This window comes from Macaca thibetana, chromosome 4 (genome assembly GCF_024542745.1).
Source record: "Macaca thibetana thibetana isolate TM-01 chromosome 4, ASM2454274v1, whole genome shotgun sequence".
In the NCBI taxonomy this organism is placed as follows: domain Eukaryota; kingdom Metazoa; phylum Chordata; class Mammalia; order Primates; family Cercopithecidae; genus Macaca; species Macaca thibetana.
Window position 1 is genome coordinate 12,704,555 of NC_065581.1, and position 16,335 is coordinate 12,720,889.

At 41.1% G+C, this 16,335-nt stretch overlaps 1 protein-coding gene across 5 annotated transcripts in view; it reads left to right on the forward strand.

Annotated features, from left to right (window-relative positions):
* Positions 1-314: 314 nt before the first annotated feature.
* PHACTR1 (phosphatase and actin regulator 1) overlaps positions 315-16,335 on the forward strand; it is a 578,071-nt gene continuing 562,050 nt past the window's right edge. Inside the window, exons 1-3 of one of the 5 annotated variants that reach the window (XM_050789316.1) lie at positions 315-535; positions 1,137-1,181; positions 2,319-2,471. In XM_050789316.1, the coding sequence (XP_050645273.1) occupies positions 2,369-2,471 (103 nt within the window). In that variant the 5' untranslated portion in view covers positions 315-535; positions 1,137-1,181; positions 2,319-2,368. Of the gene's footprint in view, positions 536-1,136; positions 1,182-1,201; positions 1,373-1,828; positions 2,066-2,318; positions 2,472-16,335 lie in introns of those variants that run through there. The other 4 variants (XM_050789314.1, XM_050789313.1, XM_050789315.1 and 1 more) reach the window with 4 other exon arrangements.

A 16,335-nucleotide genomic window follows, 5' to 3' on the forward strand; every position in this document is an offset into this window, starting at 1 on the left:
CCAGGCAATGAGAAGCAAGGAAAGGAAGAAAGCCAGGCAAGGGGGAAGGGGTGACATCAAACGTGCCTTCTGTATTTCGTTACAGAAAACAGCTCACAATTATGACTACCTGCCTTGTTTTGCAGCTCAGAATAAAAGTGGTGTTGCACCAAACCCTACTGGAGCAGCCTTCGTGATTAGAAAGTACTCCACACATTGGAGAGCCGAGGAGACATGAGAATAATTTTAAATGCAAATTAAATTGAGGGGGTAGCAGAGAAGAACACATAAAAGACAGTAAAACAAAACCTTTCAATTTTCTTAAATTAGCAGTCTAATGTGTTCTAAAGAGCAGCTCCACTCAGATCGCTTCTTAAGGGTTGCATTTCATCACAGTATAAATGGGCAAATCCATCACTTCCCTCTGCTCAGTGCTTTTAAAGCGAGATTGAAGGGAAAATTAGAAGCTGTTCATTTGGGCTTGCGGGCTCAGAAGCGTCGCACTGCTTTGTTTTGTACTCTACCGTGTCCTGTTGAAAGGGGTCAACAAGTGCCGGTGAGTATCCGCTAACTTCTAGATTCTTCCTTTCAAATACCTTTTTGGCTAATTTTCCTTTGCCGGGGATGGGAGTTGGGGAGTATCTCCCACAAGATCTATGCTATAATGCATCTTTCAGAATCTGGGAAATTTCAGACAGCTTTTTAAGCTTCTTCCAGTGACTGATTCGCAGAAGGGAAGAGTTATTTTCAGCCTAGATGCCGGTGGCTGTTCTGTGTATTAATTATAACAGGAGAATGTCTAACATATGCTAAGCTAAAATGGCCTTTCCCTAAACTCCCCCATTCCCTGCCACTCTTAGGCCAGCATTAGGGTGAGAACTGGTGCCCCCACAAAAATTTCTAGACAACTTTTCTATATGTTAAATTTTTAATCATTTCATATTCTATTCTTTTGTAGCTACAAATCAAACTAAGATTTGGGATTATAAAAATAAACTATGAAGACATAAATCTTTTTTTTTTTTTTAATGACTATGACACTTCTCTGCATAAGAGATAGGGGGCTGGGGAATAGCCCTGCATGATGTATACATGTGGATTTGATGATTTTCTGCCAAAGTTTTACACGGGAAACTGGTAATTTTCTTCCTTCGCAGGGGAGGGTGCAGAGGCTGAGGCTGGCGTCACCTTCCGTTGCTAAGGTAACGTGCTCTGGCCATTTTATCTGATAAAGGAAGTCCAGTGGACTGTATGCATTATTCATCACTGTTCTAATCAAACAATCAAAATCGTTTACTTTCACCGGGAATATTTAGCAAGATCAAAGACACTACTGGCTGGAACGACTCTTGTTTTACCGCTGACAGATAGCCCTTGATTTTTATTTTTTGCAGTAAGTATATTTGCTATTGGGGTACCTTTGAGTATTTTTAAAAGTTTTGTCTTACCGGACTTGGTTTCTTAAATTAAAATACATACTGTTAGAAAGAGAAACCAATTGGATTAGCCTTCTAAGCTTGGTTTTAATGAATTTGTCTTGTTAATTCTTTCCAAAAAAATATTCTGCAGAAATAGAAATAATTCATTTGTGCAAGTATCAGGGAAAGGTTACATAGGCTTGAAAAAAGAACCCAACAAGCTGAATGTTTTCTGGGGAAGTATATTAGCTTTGTGACAGGCTAGTGTATGATAATATCATAGGGATCATTGTAATGTTGCAATCATTGTTGCTGCTCTACCAACCACAATTATTTCTCAAAACCAGCCCCTGCCAGGCAGGTGACGATCCTCTAGCACTCTATAAAATGTGCTGAAGGGAATCGCTGGAAAGGAAGGAATTCAAAGCATTTGTACAGCAAATATGTCAGCGAGTGTCATAAACGCAAGGCATCTATGAGTGGAGGCTCAGATTCCCAGGCGATTTTCCCTGCTCCAGGGGAATCCGAAAGTCGCAGGATCAGCTGAGGATCAGCACTCACAACGGCGGACACTTAATCATGCTATTTATCAAATAGACCTTTATAAAACGGATAGCATGTGAATTTAACAATACATGTTCCAGCGAATATAAAGCAAGGAAAGGCTGGTATGTTATCTCTCTTTAGATCAGATCATCTGTTTTTCCAGGGTAGCATATATTACTTTTAATGAATGTTGGCTAAATGCTGCATTTTCTCATATGGTAGGAAAGCTATGCTGAGGGGTGGCTTTAGAATTGGAAATGTCAATCAAGTAGTAGAATATTATAATGGGATATTCTTCAATCATTTTAAAGTACATCTATATATACACTTTATACTTGACATCTAAAACGTTGCGGATTTTTTTCCTCTGTATAGGTGTTCCAGTAAACATTTTCTCTCAAAACTCTGTGTTTGGAACCTCAAGGATGGATTATCCCAAAATGGATTATTTTCTGGATGTGGAGTCTGCTCATAGACTCTTGGATGTTGAGTCAGCTCAAAGATTCTTCTACAGTCAAGGAGCTCAAGGTAATAAAACAAGAAAAAGAAACTCCTCTTATCTGCACGTCGGTTTTATATGAACAGCCGTGTAGGCTGTAGCTGTTAAAGCTTTGCTCTGAAAGTTTAATAACCGGTATTTCTAAATTGATAACCTCTACCAAACTGCTGCTGGAATTGAGGCAGGCATATAATAGAATAAATAAATCCACACTTCTTGGATGTGGTTAAAAAAATACCCAACTTTTGGTGCAAGTGCCACTCAGAAAGCTATGTTAGAAATGATTTCCTACCGCCTTGTGTCCAACACTTATGTCCAAAAAGAATCAGGAATGCTCTTCCCCTTGGAGATTTTCCAGTTTGCAGCCACTGCACCTGAAATCTTAGGGCATCATGACCTAGTGGACTGGAATCCAGCAGGATTAGGGCTTCTGAGAGAAGCGCTGAGCTTCTCTATAGCTGCCTTCTCTATTTTAGCTGAATTCAGTTACTGCTTCAGATAATTACTAGTGTATATTCAGGGAGCAAGCCTGTTGTGAATTGTGGCTAATGTGTCTGTTTTTATTACATGTTTCAAGATGGTCAATTAGGTTCCAGTTTTCTTGCCCTTCTGTTGGGGAATTTAGAATGTTTTTCCACCATATTAAAGAAAGAAGCTGGAGTGTTATATGGGATCTCGTGACAAGGAGATTTTTTTTTACACATATTTTCTGTTTTCCATGAAATGTTTAAGGTGTTCAGTCAAAGCAACCTGATGATGGGCATGTCCCAAATGATGCAGGTGATGCATTGAGAAGGAGGACAATGTCCCTATTTTAAAATAGAAAAGCAGTTGAATTCTTAGAAGTCACAAAGCAGAGCTGAGAAAAAAAATGCAGTCAGTTTTTATAATTCTGGCATCTTTCACTTTAGATGGTGATGGGAACTTCACACAGGCCACCGATAATATCCTGTCTGGGCTTTCCCAAGTGGTCCTCTGAATTGCTTTTACCTCCCTTTTAAGCCAATTTATCGTGATAACCTCAGGGGTCTTGCAAGCCATCTCCTTCTCTGTTTCCATTTCCCAGAGCATGACCCAGTCTTCTTAAAGTCAAGATGGGTTAGAAATGATCTGGTTGATTTGCTGAGGTCATCATCAGCAGACCTGAAATTAGCAAAAGTGATATAATAACAAACTCTCCTCAACCTTCTGGGTGTATGAAGTCAACATGGCTGTTCTCAGCCACTTAAAGAGACATAAAAATGTGAGTGAAGAAGGAAAGGAGTGAGAGACTGGCCAGGATCTCCAACCTCTTCTGTTTCTGCAAGTAAGAAGATGCTGGAAGTAGATGTAGAATGGAGGCTGGAAGAGGGTGAGAGATGAGGTTAGGCTCAATCCCTTCTCCAGTCTCAAGGTCACACATTGCTACATCATTGGTCCATTCGACTGGAATGAGACAATAATGCTCTGTGGCAGGGTCGTCCCGCTGAACCGCATAGCTGTTGGCAAAACAGAAAGGGGGGCAGCGGTTAATTATAGAGAATAAAGATGCACACTTTGTCTTGCTGTGGGGATGGTTTAAGACTTTAAGAAGACCGTGGGCTCCAAGCTCTTACGGAAGGAAAGCAGGCAGGATGTGGGAGGCTCGGAGGACTCAAGGCAGCCTTCTGGTTGTCAGCAGATGGAGCTGGGGGTGGAGTGGTCAGAATTGTCACCATCAGTGACTGTGGTTTAGACACCGGAGCTGGAAGGACTAGAAAATGCATGGGAGGTGGCAGCATAAGCTACTGTTGCTCCCTGGAGTCACGTTCATATTAGAGTAATCAGATGATGTTTCAATCAAGGATTCCTGGATTTGCAGGAAGGGCAAGGGTTCCCCCACACATTGTCTAGGTCAGTGTTTCAAAACCCCCAGTCTTCCTGAATCGGACATCCCGGTGTAAGGCCTGTAAATTTGCATTTTAAGCAAGAGCCCCAGGGATGACTACCTAGCCAGTTCATCAGTCTAGTGACAGCATTTACGAACCAGCACACCTAATCCCATTTTCTCTTCTTCCACCTCAGAACAGGAACATTGTCCTCAACATTAGAGGCAGGATGATATAGTGGTTGCAGTCTCCTCTGTAAAATGGAAACAGTAATAGTTCCTAATTCATAGGTTGTTAAGAGAATTAATGAGGTAAGATTTTAAAGTGCTTAAAACAGTGTCTGCCACATAAGAAATGCTACACACGAGCAAATCAATAAAGTAAAAATCCCGGGCAAAAGGCCATCCTCTGCTATTTAAAACTTCATAATGGGCCGGGCACAGTGGCTCACACCTGTAATCCCAGCACTTTGGGAGGCCGAGGTGGGTGGATCACCGGAGGTCAGGAGTTCAAGACCAGCCTAACCAACATGGTGAAACCTCCATCTCTACTAAAAATACAAAACTTAGCCAGGCGCAGTGGCACGCCTGTAATCCCAGCTACTCGGGAGGCTGAGGTAGGAGAATCGCTTGAACCCAGGAGGCAGAAGTTGCGGTGAGTGGGGGTTACACTACTGCACTCCAGCTGGGAGACAGAGTAAGACTCTGTCAACAAAACAAACAACAAACAGAACACTTCACAATGAAGCCACTGCCTTGCAAACAAGAAATGTGGTCTGATAAAAGTTAAACCTATTTCTAGCAATAAAAAAATAGAAATTTTAAATACATTTAAAAATGCAGTGATTCATTTCTTGTCTTGTCAAAACCCAACTCAGGGCAAAACTGAAAAATAGCTCATCCTGCTGCTTCCCATCTGTCTTGTCCTTCATTTCATTTTAAAATGAGAGCCCCTCTCCCTCCAACACCTTCCCTAGATCCCCAGCACACAGGACCTACTACCTTGGGAGGCTCCTTTCTCAAGTTCTGCTTTTACCATTCCTTGGGGCTTGTCACTGCCTTGCATGGGTTCCTCCACTGTAGCTTCCCTCCCCTTTGCACAGACTCCACAGTCTGTCCTGGACAACCAGCACCCCTTAGACCTTAGACCTAATAAAGGAACAGTGGATGGGTGAAGGCCTGAGTACCATGGCCTGCACCCTTCCCATCCAAACCAGAGGCATACATTGGCCTGACTCGAGCTTGTATCTAACCAATGGCAAGGCCCCGAGGACCAGTAAAGGAGGGCAAGTTGGTGGCCAGCTCTTGAGAAACACATTTGAGACAATTAGGGTCTCATGCTGTTGCTGAATCACTCCACATGGCAGTTCTCTATTCAGCCAATCCAGCCAGTGCAGAGGATATTAGTAAGGCCAAGTAGCCCCATTTTGATAACTTGTTCTAAAAAGAAGGCCCAGTTGAAAGTACAGTATTGGATTAAGTATCTAAAACTTGGGTGACCTAAGGCTTGGTTGGCTAAACTGTTGTGTGATTATTGCGTTTTTGAGTGGTCTATTCTCACTGTCATGCAAATATTTCTGTTGACTGATCAAGCGTTTTTACAGATGTAAATGTTTTTAAAGGGGAAAGCAAGAAAATCTGAGTTCCTCTCTCTCATTTCCCACATGACAGCCTCATATCAATTTATTTAGAAATTCATAAAGTTCCAGGAAGATAACACCTTCCGTATTAGTCATGTGCAAAATATTTATCCAAAGCAACAATGCCAGAATTTTGCTTTTAATCCCCACAGGGTTGGTTTTTCAGATTTTTCTTGGAAAGTGACAATAGCCTTTCCTTGAATAGAGGATGTTTTAGCTAGTTAAAGCAAGAGGAATCCAGGAGGGTGAGAAGAAAAAGAAGGAAAAAGGCAATTTATCATGAGACAAGTTCTTTTGGAAGTCCCCGAGGTTTTCAAAGGTGCCTGGTCTATTCTTCTGAATAAAGAACCTGTTATCTTCTCCCACCTCCATTTTCCCTTGGTTTGACCTCAAGATGGGGGAGATCTGCTGCCTCTTTCATGATTCTGCTTTAGAAGGTATGCTGTGTTGCAGAGAGCAGAAAATGTACAGGGTCATCCTGTTTGCCTCCTGTCAGTGAAGGAGGCTCCCTTGACTAACCAGTGAGTCGTTTGCCAATGGTAAATCCTAACACGAAGGGAGTTCTGCGGAAGTCCCCTTTAACTGAAAAGGAGAACTCCAGAGGTTAGAGATACACATGGCTTCAAATATCAACATGTCTTGGCATCACATAATTTGAGCTCATCCGTGTTTCGCGTTTCTGACAATGCTACTCCACACACTCAACTTCAGACTCTGTAATTTTGTAGTGAACAATTGAACTGGAAGAGAAGACATATTATAAAATCACAAAATTAACATCATGAGATTTTTAGGTTAAAATGGACATTATAGGCTAGGAACTCTCTTAGCTCTCTTCCTAAACCAAGAGAAAAAGACCCTGGGAAGGCCAGCCCCAGGCTCCAGTGCTATATTTTCAACTAGCCCATGGGTTTTTATGATGAATACTGGAGCTTGAGAACCACCGTTACGGATCATCAGTCACTTGCTACCCAGAGTGTGGTCCCAGACTGACAGCACCAGCTTCATTCATCTGGGGCTTGTTAGGCCTGTAGAATCTCAGGCCCCACCCCAGACCTAGAGAATCAGAATCTGCGTTTTAACAAAATCTCCAGGTAATTTATGTTAAAGTTTGAGAAGCAGCAATTGAATTCAGGGCACATTACAAACACCACCTGGAATCCTTGTTTTGGTCTTTTTTCTTTTTTTGTTTTGTTTGAGAGAGGGGTCTGGCTCTGTCATCTCAGGCTAAAGTACAGTGGCAGGATCATAGCTCACTGCAGCCTCAAACTCCTGGGCTCAAGCAATCCTCCAGCCTCGTTCTCCCAAGTACGTTTAGGCACATACCACCATGCCTGGCTAATTTCTTAAGTTTTTGTACAGACAGAATCTTGCAATGCTTCCCAGGCTGGTCTTAAACTCCTGGCCTCAAGCAGTCCTCTTACCTCAGCCTCCCAAAGTGCTGGGATTATAGGCCACATGTGGGAGCTTTCACAACCTAAATGCTAGAGTCTACTATGGACCAATTAAATCTGAATCTCCGGGGATAAGCCCCACACATGGGAATCTTTTAAATTGCCCCCACGAGATTCAAATGTGGAGCCAGGGCTGAGAGCTACTGACCTTTGTTTCATAGTAAAAGGTTTTAGCATCATGCAGCTATTCTTATCTGAATAACTTTTTCTATCTAGGTCTTCCCTTTTAAATGAATTCCAACCACGGGGAAGATGCAAATGGACTTTTAAAAAGGACTATGGGCTGGCGCGGTGGCTCATGCCTGTAATCTCAGCACTTTGGGAGGCCGAGGCGGGCAGATCACCTGAGGTCAGGAGTTCGAGACCAGTCTGGCCAACATGGTGAAACCCAACCCTACTAAAAATACAAAAGTTAGCTGGGCGTGCTAGTGGGCACCTGTAATCCCAGCTACTCGGGAGACTGAGGCAGGAGAATCACTTGAACCCAGGAGGCAGAGGTTGCAGTGAACCGAGATGGCGCTACTGCACTTCAGCCTGAGTGACAGAGTGAGATTCCATCTCAATAAATAAATAAATAAATATAAAAATAAATATAAAAATAAAAAGGACTATGTATCAAGGGCTGCCCCTTGTATACTCATTGTATCTGTTAATCCTCAAAGGAACTTGGGGAAGCGGGAATCCTATGCTCATGTTGCAGACTAGAAAACTGAAGACTGATCAGGTGAAGTATCTTGAAAGGGCTGTACATTTAGACAGCAGCAGAGTCAGGATTTTCATTTAAACATATCCGACTCCAAAGCCCACGCTATTTTAAGTTATCTCATGCTGCTTGCCAGGCAGAGGCAGCCTCTCATCTAGTTAGCAGATCAGTGAAGGTAACTTCCCTGACCAAACCACACTCCAGGGATGGTCGACCTGTAGTTCAGAGTCATTCCGCCGGGACCTCAAATCACACAGCTTAAAACAAGACACCAGAGAGAGAACCAGATCTCATTTTACCACATCCATGCCCTGTCCACTGCGTGAGGTTTCTTTTCTCAAAAACCATCAATATCCTTGGACATTTAAATTACCTTCTAAAGGAAAAATACGTTAAAAGGTAGCCAAGTGACAAAAGTCACTAGGCAATCCTAGTGACTCCTGCTAATGATTCCTCCTCTTTTATCATTTAAAATAACACTTGGCATTAGAACCAGGCGCAGTCGTCACTGTTACTTGTCATAATGCACCTTTTCTGTCATCTACATTGTCTTGTTCAACAAAGGGAAATGCCAGTTTTGACAACTGATGAATGCCACAGTGAGCAGCTAAGAGTCTCTTTAAGTTGTTTTTAAAAATAAAGAGGAATTCATCCAAATCCCCTCTCCCCCCTCACACCTCCACCCACCTCCACTCTTTGCCCACTCTGTGAAATCGGTCAGAACAGCTGACTTTTGAACCTTTAGTTTTGAGTTAAATATACTCTAAACCTGACTCTAAACCTCTGGGACTTCTAAACATGGCCCCAAGAGACAAAGACATTTGGTAGCACTCCATTAGGTCAAAATCAGGAACAGTAGTAACAAACACAGAATGCGCTCTTACTATTTCCTTTGCTGTGCTTACAGGGAGACCCAGGCCCATTGTCACCTCCCCTGTAAAGCTTTGCTTGACTTGCCCAGGCCTTCCTTCCATTGTCTATACTACAGCTGTTCACACCTACACTACAGCCACTGTCATCATCTATGATTCTGCCTCCACCACCTGCTAGATGCATGAGCTCATATAAATGGCTTTACTTCTTTAAACCTCAGATTCCTCATCAAAATAGATATAATGCTAGCTCCGAATCCATAGGAGACTTTGGGAATTAAGTGAAGTATGCCTATAAAGTGTTTAGTGCCTTGTCTATTGTTATTGATTAGTTATTGATACTCTTGTTTTATGATAACTTAAGCATCTGTGACTTACCTCAATCACAGTGATCTCCTTAAATAGCGTCTTCTTGGTGCTTAGTATCATCCTTCTTATACAGTAGAGGCATTAACATTTATTAAATGTCTCTATTGAACTGATGGGGTGAGAACACTTAAATCTGCACTGTAAAAATAATTTTTTAGAAAATTATTATGTTTTTAACATTTTTATGGGTACATAGTATAAAGATACATTTTGGACTGCAGGAAAGGGTGTGATGATTCAAGTTTGAGAAAATAGAATCTCCTAAGACTTTTAAAGAATTAAAATCTTTAGTTGAAAATGGAGCCTGCATAAGACTGAAAGGAAGGACATGCAAAAATAGTATTCAAATACATCGAGATATAGGTAATGGAAGCAAGTCATCAACTCTGCTGCAACTCGTATAAGACAGAACAAAAAAGAATATACAGCAGGGGAATTTAGGTCTATTTTTGAAAAAATCAATTCTTTAAAACAGATTTCCAGGGATCCCTGAGTAGTATTCTTCTGAAAAGGGCTTTTTGATGTAGAATAGTCTTGGATGATAGAGTTTTCATTTTGCCTAAAAGCAGAGTTATGGAATAGGCAAACGCCCAACTTTTACTGCGGTGAGCTTAATTGAGTTCAGTTCAAAAGCTGCTCTGAACATGTCCAGAAAGCCAGCTCTGAGCTGCACCTTGAGATCCCCTTTTCCCTTCCTTCTTAGATGTTTACTGCTTAGTCTAGTTTTTATACTTTTTGGCTGATTAATCCTCAAACTAGTTACCATCCCACTCAGCTTCTAACCAGACTCGAAGGAAGGCGGGTGTAGACACCCATCTAAACCACACACTGGAAACACACACCTTGAGAACCACTCACTGGAAGCCTGGCCATGGCGTTTTAGGAGCCTTGCATAGTGGAAGTTGGGTTGTCTTCTTCCTCCATGCCTGTCTCCTGAGCCCTTCACGTCATGACCTTACGTCATATCTGAACCTACAGGTCTGATTCGCTTCAGAAGGGCAGAGGCAGGATCAGTGCTTGTGAGCCAACCCAATCCCCATCTGGATATGATTAGTCAACTAGGTTATAACTTCTTCCATTCTCCCTTCTAATGGCCTCCCACCTGCCCCTCAGAGTCCTGCTAGGCAATATCCTATATTTTTGTTGGTTTGCTATCCAAATAGTTGATATATAATCATACTGTTTTCCAGACCCTTGTCTCTGAGAAGTGCTTCAGATGAGAACTTATTTTTTATTGTTTCCAGTCGTGGTGCTTGAGCCATCACCCTCAACAAATACTTGTTGTTTTATTTTATTTTTTTATTTTATTGTTGTTGTTGTTGTTTCTCCATCACTCTAGTCAGGAAGCAGTATATGGCACTTCACTCACAGCTGACAAACTAACTACCAAGCCTACCGTCCTAACTGCCCACTCATTCCATTTCAGACCTCTAATTGCTGACACCCAGGCTTTCCAAACCTATGTTTGATACAGGGAACATAATGTGTGAAAAAGACAGTGAAGGAAGATCAAGAGAAAAAACATCGTGGAGCTAGGCAGCCTGCCAACTCTATAGATACATAGATGACCATTGAATCCAACCCTCCTGTTCTGGAGTGTGTCCTGGGAACAGGATGATTCTCTGCACACAAAGTCCTATTCTTGGTGCCCACAATGTAACTGCACACAGCCTTCGATGCTCTTAGTGCCTTTGCCCCCAGCAAGGATCTGCTTTGCCACGTATTGTGATTCAGGACTCATACATAAAGTAGGGCATGGGGATGAGAGGAAGAGGGAGAGAAAATGAGAGAATGAGAGCCAGAAAGGAAGAAAATGATGTGAAAATACAATGAACTCATTTCAATCAATTAATCATTCCTGCTCTCTCATACCACACATGACAGGCAGCCCACACTCACCCAGTGCCAGCCATGACCCAATTAGCATAAACAATTCACCAGGTGCTGGGGAAATTATTCTCACTCCTCATTTGCCCAAACAAATCTGTTTTTTTCAAAAATGTTGGTACCACCCTTTGTGCCTGTGGCAGCAAGGATAGGGAGCCTACCACTTCAAAATCAGCCCATGCCAACATCATTTTTAATATTTTTAAGAATTTCTCAGTAAGCAGTTAGACACACACACTTATGCAAAACCATGGAATGAATATTTGTGTTAAATTGGACTTCTGAAATACTAGGACTGAACAGAATTATCTTCAAGATCTATATATCCTTGTTCAATCATAAAAGCAAAGCAAGGGGAGTGTTAATGCCTTTGACCAAAAGGGAAAAGAAAGGAGAGGGCCAGGTACAGTGGCTCACACCTGTAATTCCAGCACTTTAGGAGGCCGAGGCTGGTGGATGGCTTGAGGCCAAGAGCTAGAGATTATTACCCTGGGCAAAATAACAAGATGCCATCTCTACAAAATACATTTATTTTTTAAATACATTTATATTTTAAAATTTAGCCAGGCATAGTAGTGCACACCTGTAGTCCCAGCTACTCAGGAGGCTGAGGCAGGTGGATCGCTTGAACCCTGGACTTCCAGGTCGTAGCGAGCTGTGATCACGCCACTGCATCAGCCTGGGCAATGGAGCGAGATTCTGTCTTTAAAAACACGAAGAAGAATAAAATCAACCCTACACAACTATTTAAATTTTTTGTATTTACTTTTAATTCCTTTTACATACCTTTGGAATTTTACAAAGTTATATTTATGGCACATACAAAACTGGGGGTATGAATAAAATAGTTTCCCATATCTGCTTAAGAATATCATAGTGTTTAGGACTTAAATTTTAGAATTGCACAGCTCTGAGTTCAAAGGATGATTTTCACTTCCTAGCTTGTGACTTCAGGCAAGTTATTTAATCTCTCTCTGCCTCACCTTTCCCTCTTGAATGCAAATGGCAGTAATAAGAATTCTTAACCCAACAGGTTATTTTGAGGATTAAATGAACCAGTTTCACAAACTATGGTATGATATATAATTTTCAGATAATACGTAAACTCTTTCATAATAATCATGTATTTATTTTATGGGGTTTTAGAAAACCATAAATAGAAAAACTAATTAAAATATAAGAATATATAGCCAGCACTGCACACTTACAGACCACTGCTTAGAGTAAGCAGTACAAGAAAAAGAAAAAGTAGGCTGATTAAGTCCATTTAAGGAATAATATTAAGTAAATAATAGGCTAGATGGCACTTAGCTACGGCAAAATACACAAAACGTCATATAGGAATGACTGAAATTTAGAAACAGACAAATGTAAAGCACCAAGCAAGACGTCAAGCACCTGATACATGTTTAATACATGTCAGCCCTTATGTTAATTATGCTTTAATGTTGTCAAGCCCCAGAGGAAACAGGCAGGACTTCTGCTTCCCAAGAAAGACCCCCACCCAGCCCATCACTTCTTTCCTCTGATGCCGTTTATTTCCGATTCAAATTTCTAAGCCCTTTGGAGACATGAAACAGCCTTAAAACTCAAGAACAAGAACAAGCAGCACAACTTTGATTTTAAAATAAAATTACTAACAAATTCCAAAAGTATTCTCTGTATCGTTCTGCCTCCGGGTAACATTAGCTAAACTGTATTGATTTCCTCTGACATCAGAGCAAACTCTATAGTTTATCACAGATGCAGATTTGTTTCTAAGTTGGCTTCAAGGTGAGATGACAATTCACTTGCATTTGAGGGAGGATAAAAAAGAACGCTCTGGGCGGTGTGAAGTGGCCTGTGATAAGGCATGAACAAGCGTTGGGAAGAGGGTGATGGTGATCCATCAGGAGAACTGCACATGTTAGACTCTGCCTAGGCTGACAGGTTATATTGTAGAGATGGAGAATGGCAAAAGAGAAGACTAGAACAGCAGGCCGGGGTCATGGCACGTGAGGCTGTACCATGCCAGACCAAGGAATCCCAAAGCTGATACTGAATCCATTAAAGCAGCGAATACAGAGGAGATGTTATCAGGTCTGCTTTTATAGAGATCATTAATATAGAGGACAGACTGGGGAGGAAGACCAGAGGCAAGGAGAGGCATCAGGAGGCTATTGCAGTGATTCAAACAAGAAGAAAGCCTAAAGAGGGAACTGACTGGGAGAATTCAAAAGGGGAGAGGATTCTAGAAATATTAAGAAGATTCTTTTCCTGATTATATGGTGACAAGGTAGGCAGACAGAAAGTGAAAGAGAGGTTCTTTGAATGCTCCCACATGTTATCTTTGGGCCTGCTCGGTGAATGAGACAGCCCTTCCCTGATGGGACAGTACAGGAAGATGACCAAGATGAAGGCAGGAAAAAGAAATTCTATTTAAAGCATATTGAGTTTGGAGATCCTATGGAATAGCCAATCCTTGATTACCAGTATGGAATAAGTTCCACGGATCTAAAGCTTGGTATGGAGACCTTGGAAAACCATCCAAAATATTCTATATTCCTCGGTAATGCCTAAAATAATTTCTCTAATATGTTTTACATTGGCCTCTGAATATGTGGTTCTATTGGGCCTTTAATTTTCCTTTCACATTATTTAGAAGATTGGGAGATTGTTTAAACAACATATTTTCTAAATGAAAAGTTTTTTCTATAAATACAAAATTTTCTTTCTAGCACCAGTACTTACAATTAATACTCTATTTGAAATATTGACATGAGTCAAATGTTTGAAGTCACTAAGATTATTGCAAATTCTGGTTTGTATTTTTATAATAAGCAAAATTCTCAGTTAACACTTATAAGGTCATTTAAAAAAAAAAAAAACGTGTTTTTTAAGAAAAAATTCAATGCAGCTCGATCACTGTATAGAACTATAGCTTGTTCCAAAATGCTGCAAAGGAAGAGGAAAAAGGGGATTTAGCTGGAGTTGGTTAAAAATAGACCTTCCTTTTTAAAAACATTTATTTGAAGTTCAGGGATACATGTGCAGGTCTGTTACATAGGTAAACTTGTGTCATGAGGGTTTGTTGTACAGATTATTTCATTACCAAGGTATTAAGCCTACTACTCACTTGTTATTTTTTCTGACCCTCTCCCTCCTCCCACCCTCCAGCCTCCAATAGGCCCCAGTGAGTGTTGTTCCCCTTTATGTGTCCATGTGTTCTCATCATTTAGCTCCCACTTATAAGTGAGAACATGTGGTATTTGTCACTGCATTAGTTTGGTAAGGATAATGGCCTCTAGCTCTATCTATGTCCCTGCAAGGGACATGATCTTGTTCTTTCTTATGGCTGTGGTACATATACACCATGGAATACTATGCAGAATATTACCTTTTTATTTATTTATTTTTGAGATGGAGTTTTGCTGTGTTGCCCAGGCTGGAGTGCAGTGGCATGATATTGGCTCACTGCAACCTCTGCCTCCCGGGTTCAAGCAATTCTCCTGCCTCAGCCTCCCAAGTAGCTGGGATTACAGGTGCCAACCACCATGCCTGGCTAATTTTTGTATTTTTAGTAGAGATGGAGTTTCACCATGTTGGCCAGGCTGGTCTTGAACTCCTGACCTCGTGATCCACCCTCCTTGGTCTGCCAAAGTGCTGGGATTACAGGTGTGAGCCACCATGCCCGGCCATATTACCTTTTTAAAACCCACGCAGGCATATATTGTTTCATTTAGTTGATTATGCACTGTTTGACTAAATTTGATAGGTGACAGGCAGAAAAGAAACCACTTGGCTTAGCCCAATTGATTTCTTGTCTCTGAAAAGCAAGACCACATTCCAAACATCATACTGCAAGAGCTATTTTTACATTAGCCTCATATCTGATGCTAGCTTAATAGTCTGGATATGTACACTGAAATTGCAAAAGGAAAGGAGAGTAAGCAGACTCAGACTATGTGCCAAGGGCTTTGTATTTATTATCTCATTTTATCTATAAAAAGGAAAATTATTGGGCACATGATGTTGACCCCATTTTACAGATGAAGTAATCTATGTTTCTAATAATCAGGTGACTTCCCAAGGTCACAGCTGTTAGTAATGGAGCCAGAATTATAATCTTCAGCTTTCGGATTCTTCCCACTGCAACTGGTGGTCCTATGTTATATTGGAGACCATGGAAATACTAGCAAAGACATCCATGTACGGGCAGGTGGGGATGGACAGATGTTCATGTGTCACCACACACTCAAAAGTAGAATGTCTCAATGTTGTGCGATACAAATGTGGCAATGGAGCCATTTTATGTCATTATACTCAGGTTCAACTTCTTAAAGGAAAGTTTTACCTTTTTTTTTTTGGAGTGGGGGGAAACTATCAAAATGGAATGGTGGGGCCTCTGGCCCTTAAACTGAGTTGCAGAATATGTGATTTGCTTGCAATTCCTGGGAGGTGGGGGAGGAGGGCAACCGGCCCAAGTCTCCATGGGAGTTTCTTATGATACACGTAACTTGTTTTTCCCTTTCACTACCAAAGCGACATATAGTTATTATAGAAAATTTAAAAAAAAATAGGCAAACAACAAAACAAAACTCAACTAGCCCCATCATCTAAAAACAGGTATTCTTTACAACCTGGTGAATATTCTTATATTCTTTTTATACACATGGAAGCACACAGATTTTTTTGGTGTTATTTTTATTATTTATTTATTATTATTATTATTATTATCTATTTTCATTTCTTCTGAAAAATGGGATACATGTGTAGAACGTGCAGGTTTGTTACATAGGTAAATGTGTGTCATGGTGGTTTGCTGCACCTATTGACCCATTCTCTAAGTTCCCTCCCCTCACCCCTCACCCCAAAATAGGCCCTGGTATGTGATGTTCCCCTCCCTGTGTCCATGTGTTCTCATTGTTCAACTCCCACTTGTGAGTGAGAACATGTGGTGTTTGGGTTTCTGTTCCTGTGTCAGTTTGCTGAGGATGATGGCTTCCAGCTTCATCCATGTCCCGACAAAGGACATGATCTCATTCCTTTTTATGGTTGCATAGTATTCCATGGCACACACAGATTTTTTTTAACTAAGTAAAGCTCCTCAGATTTATTGCTTTTAATTTTTCTGTGTCTTAAT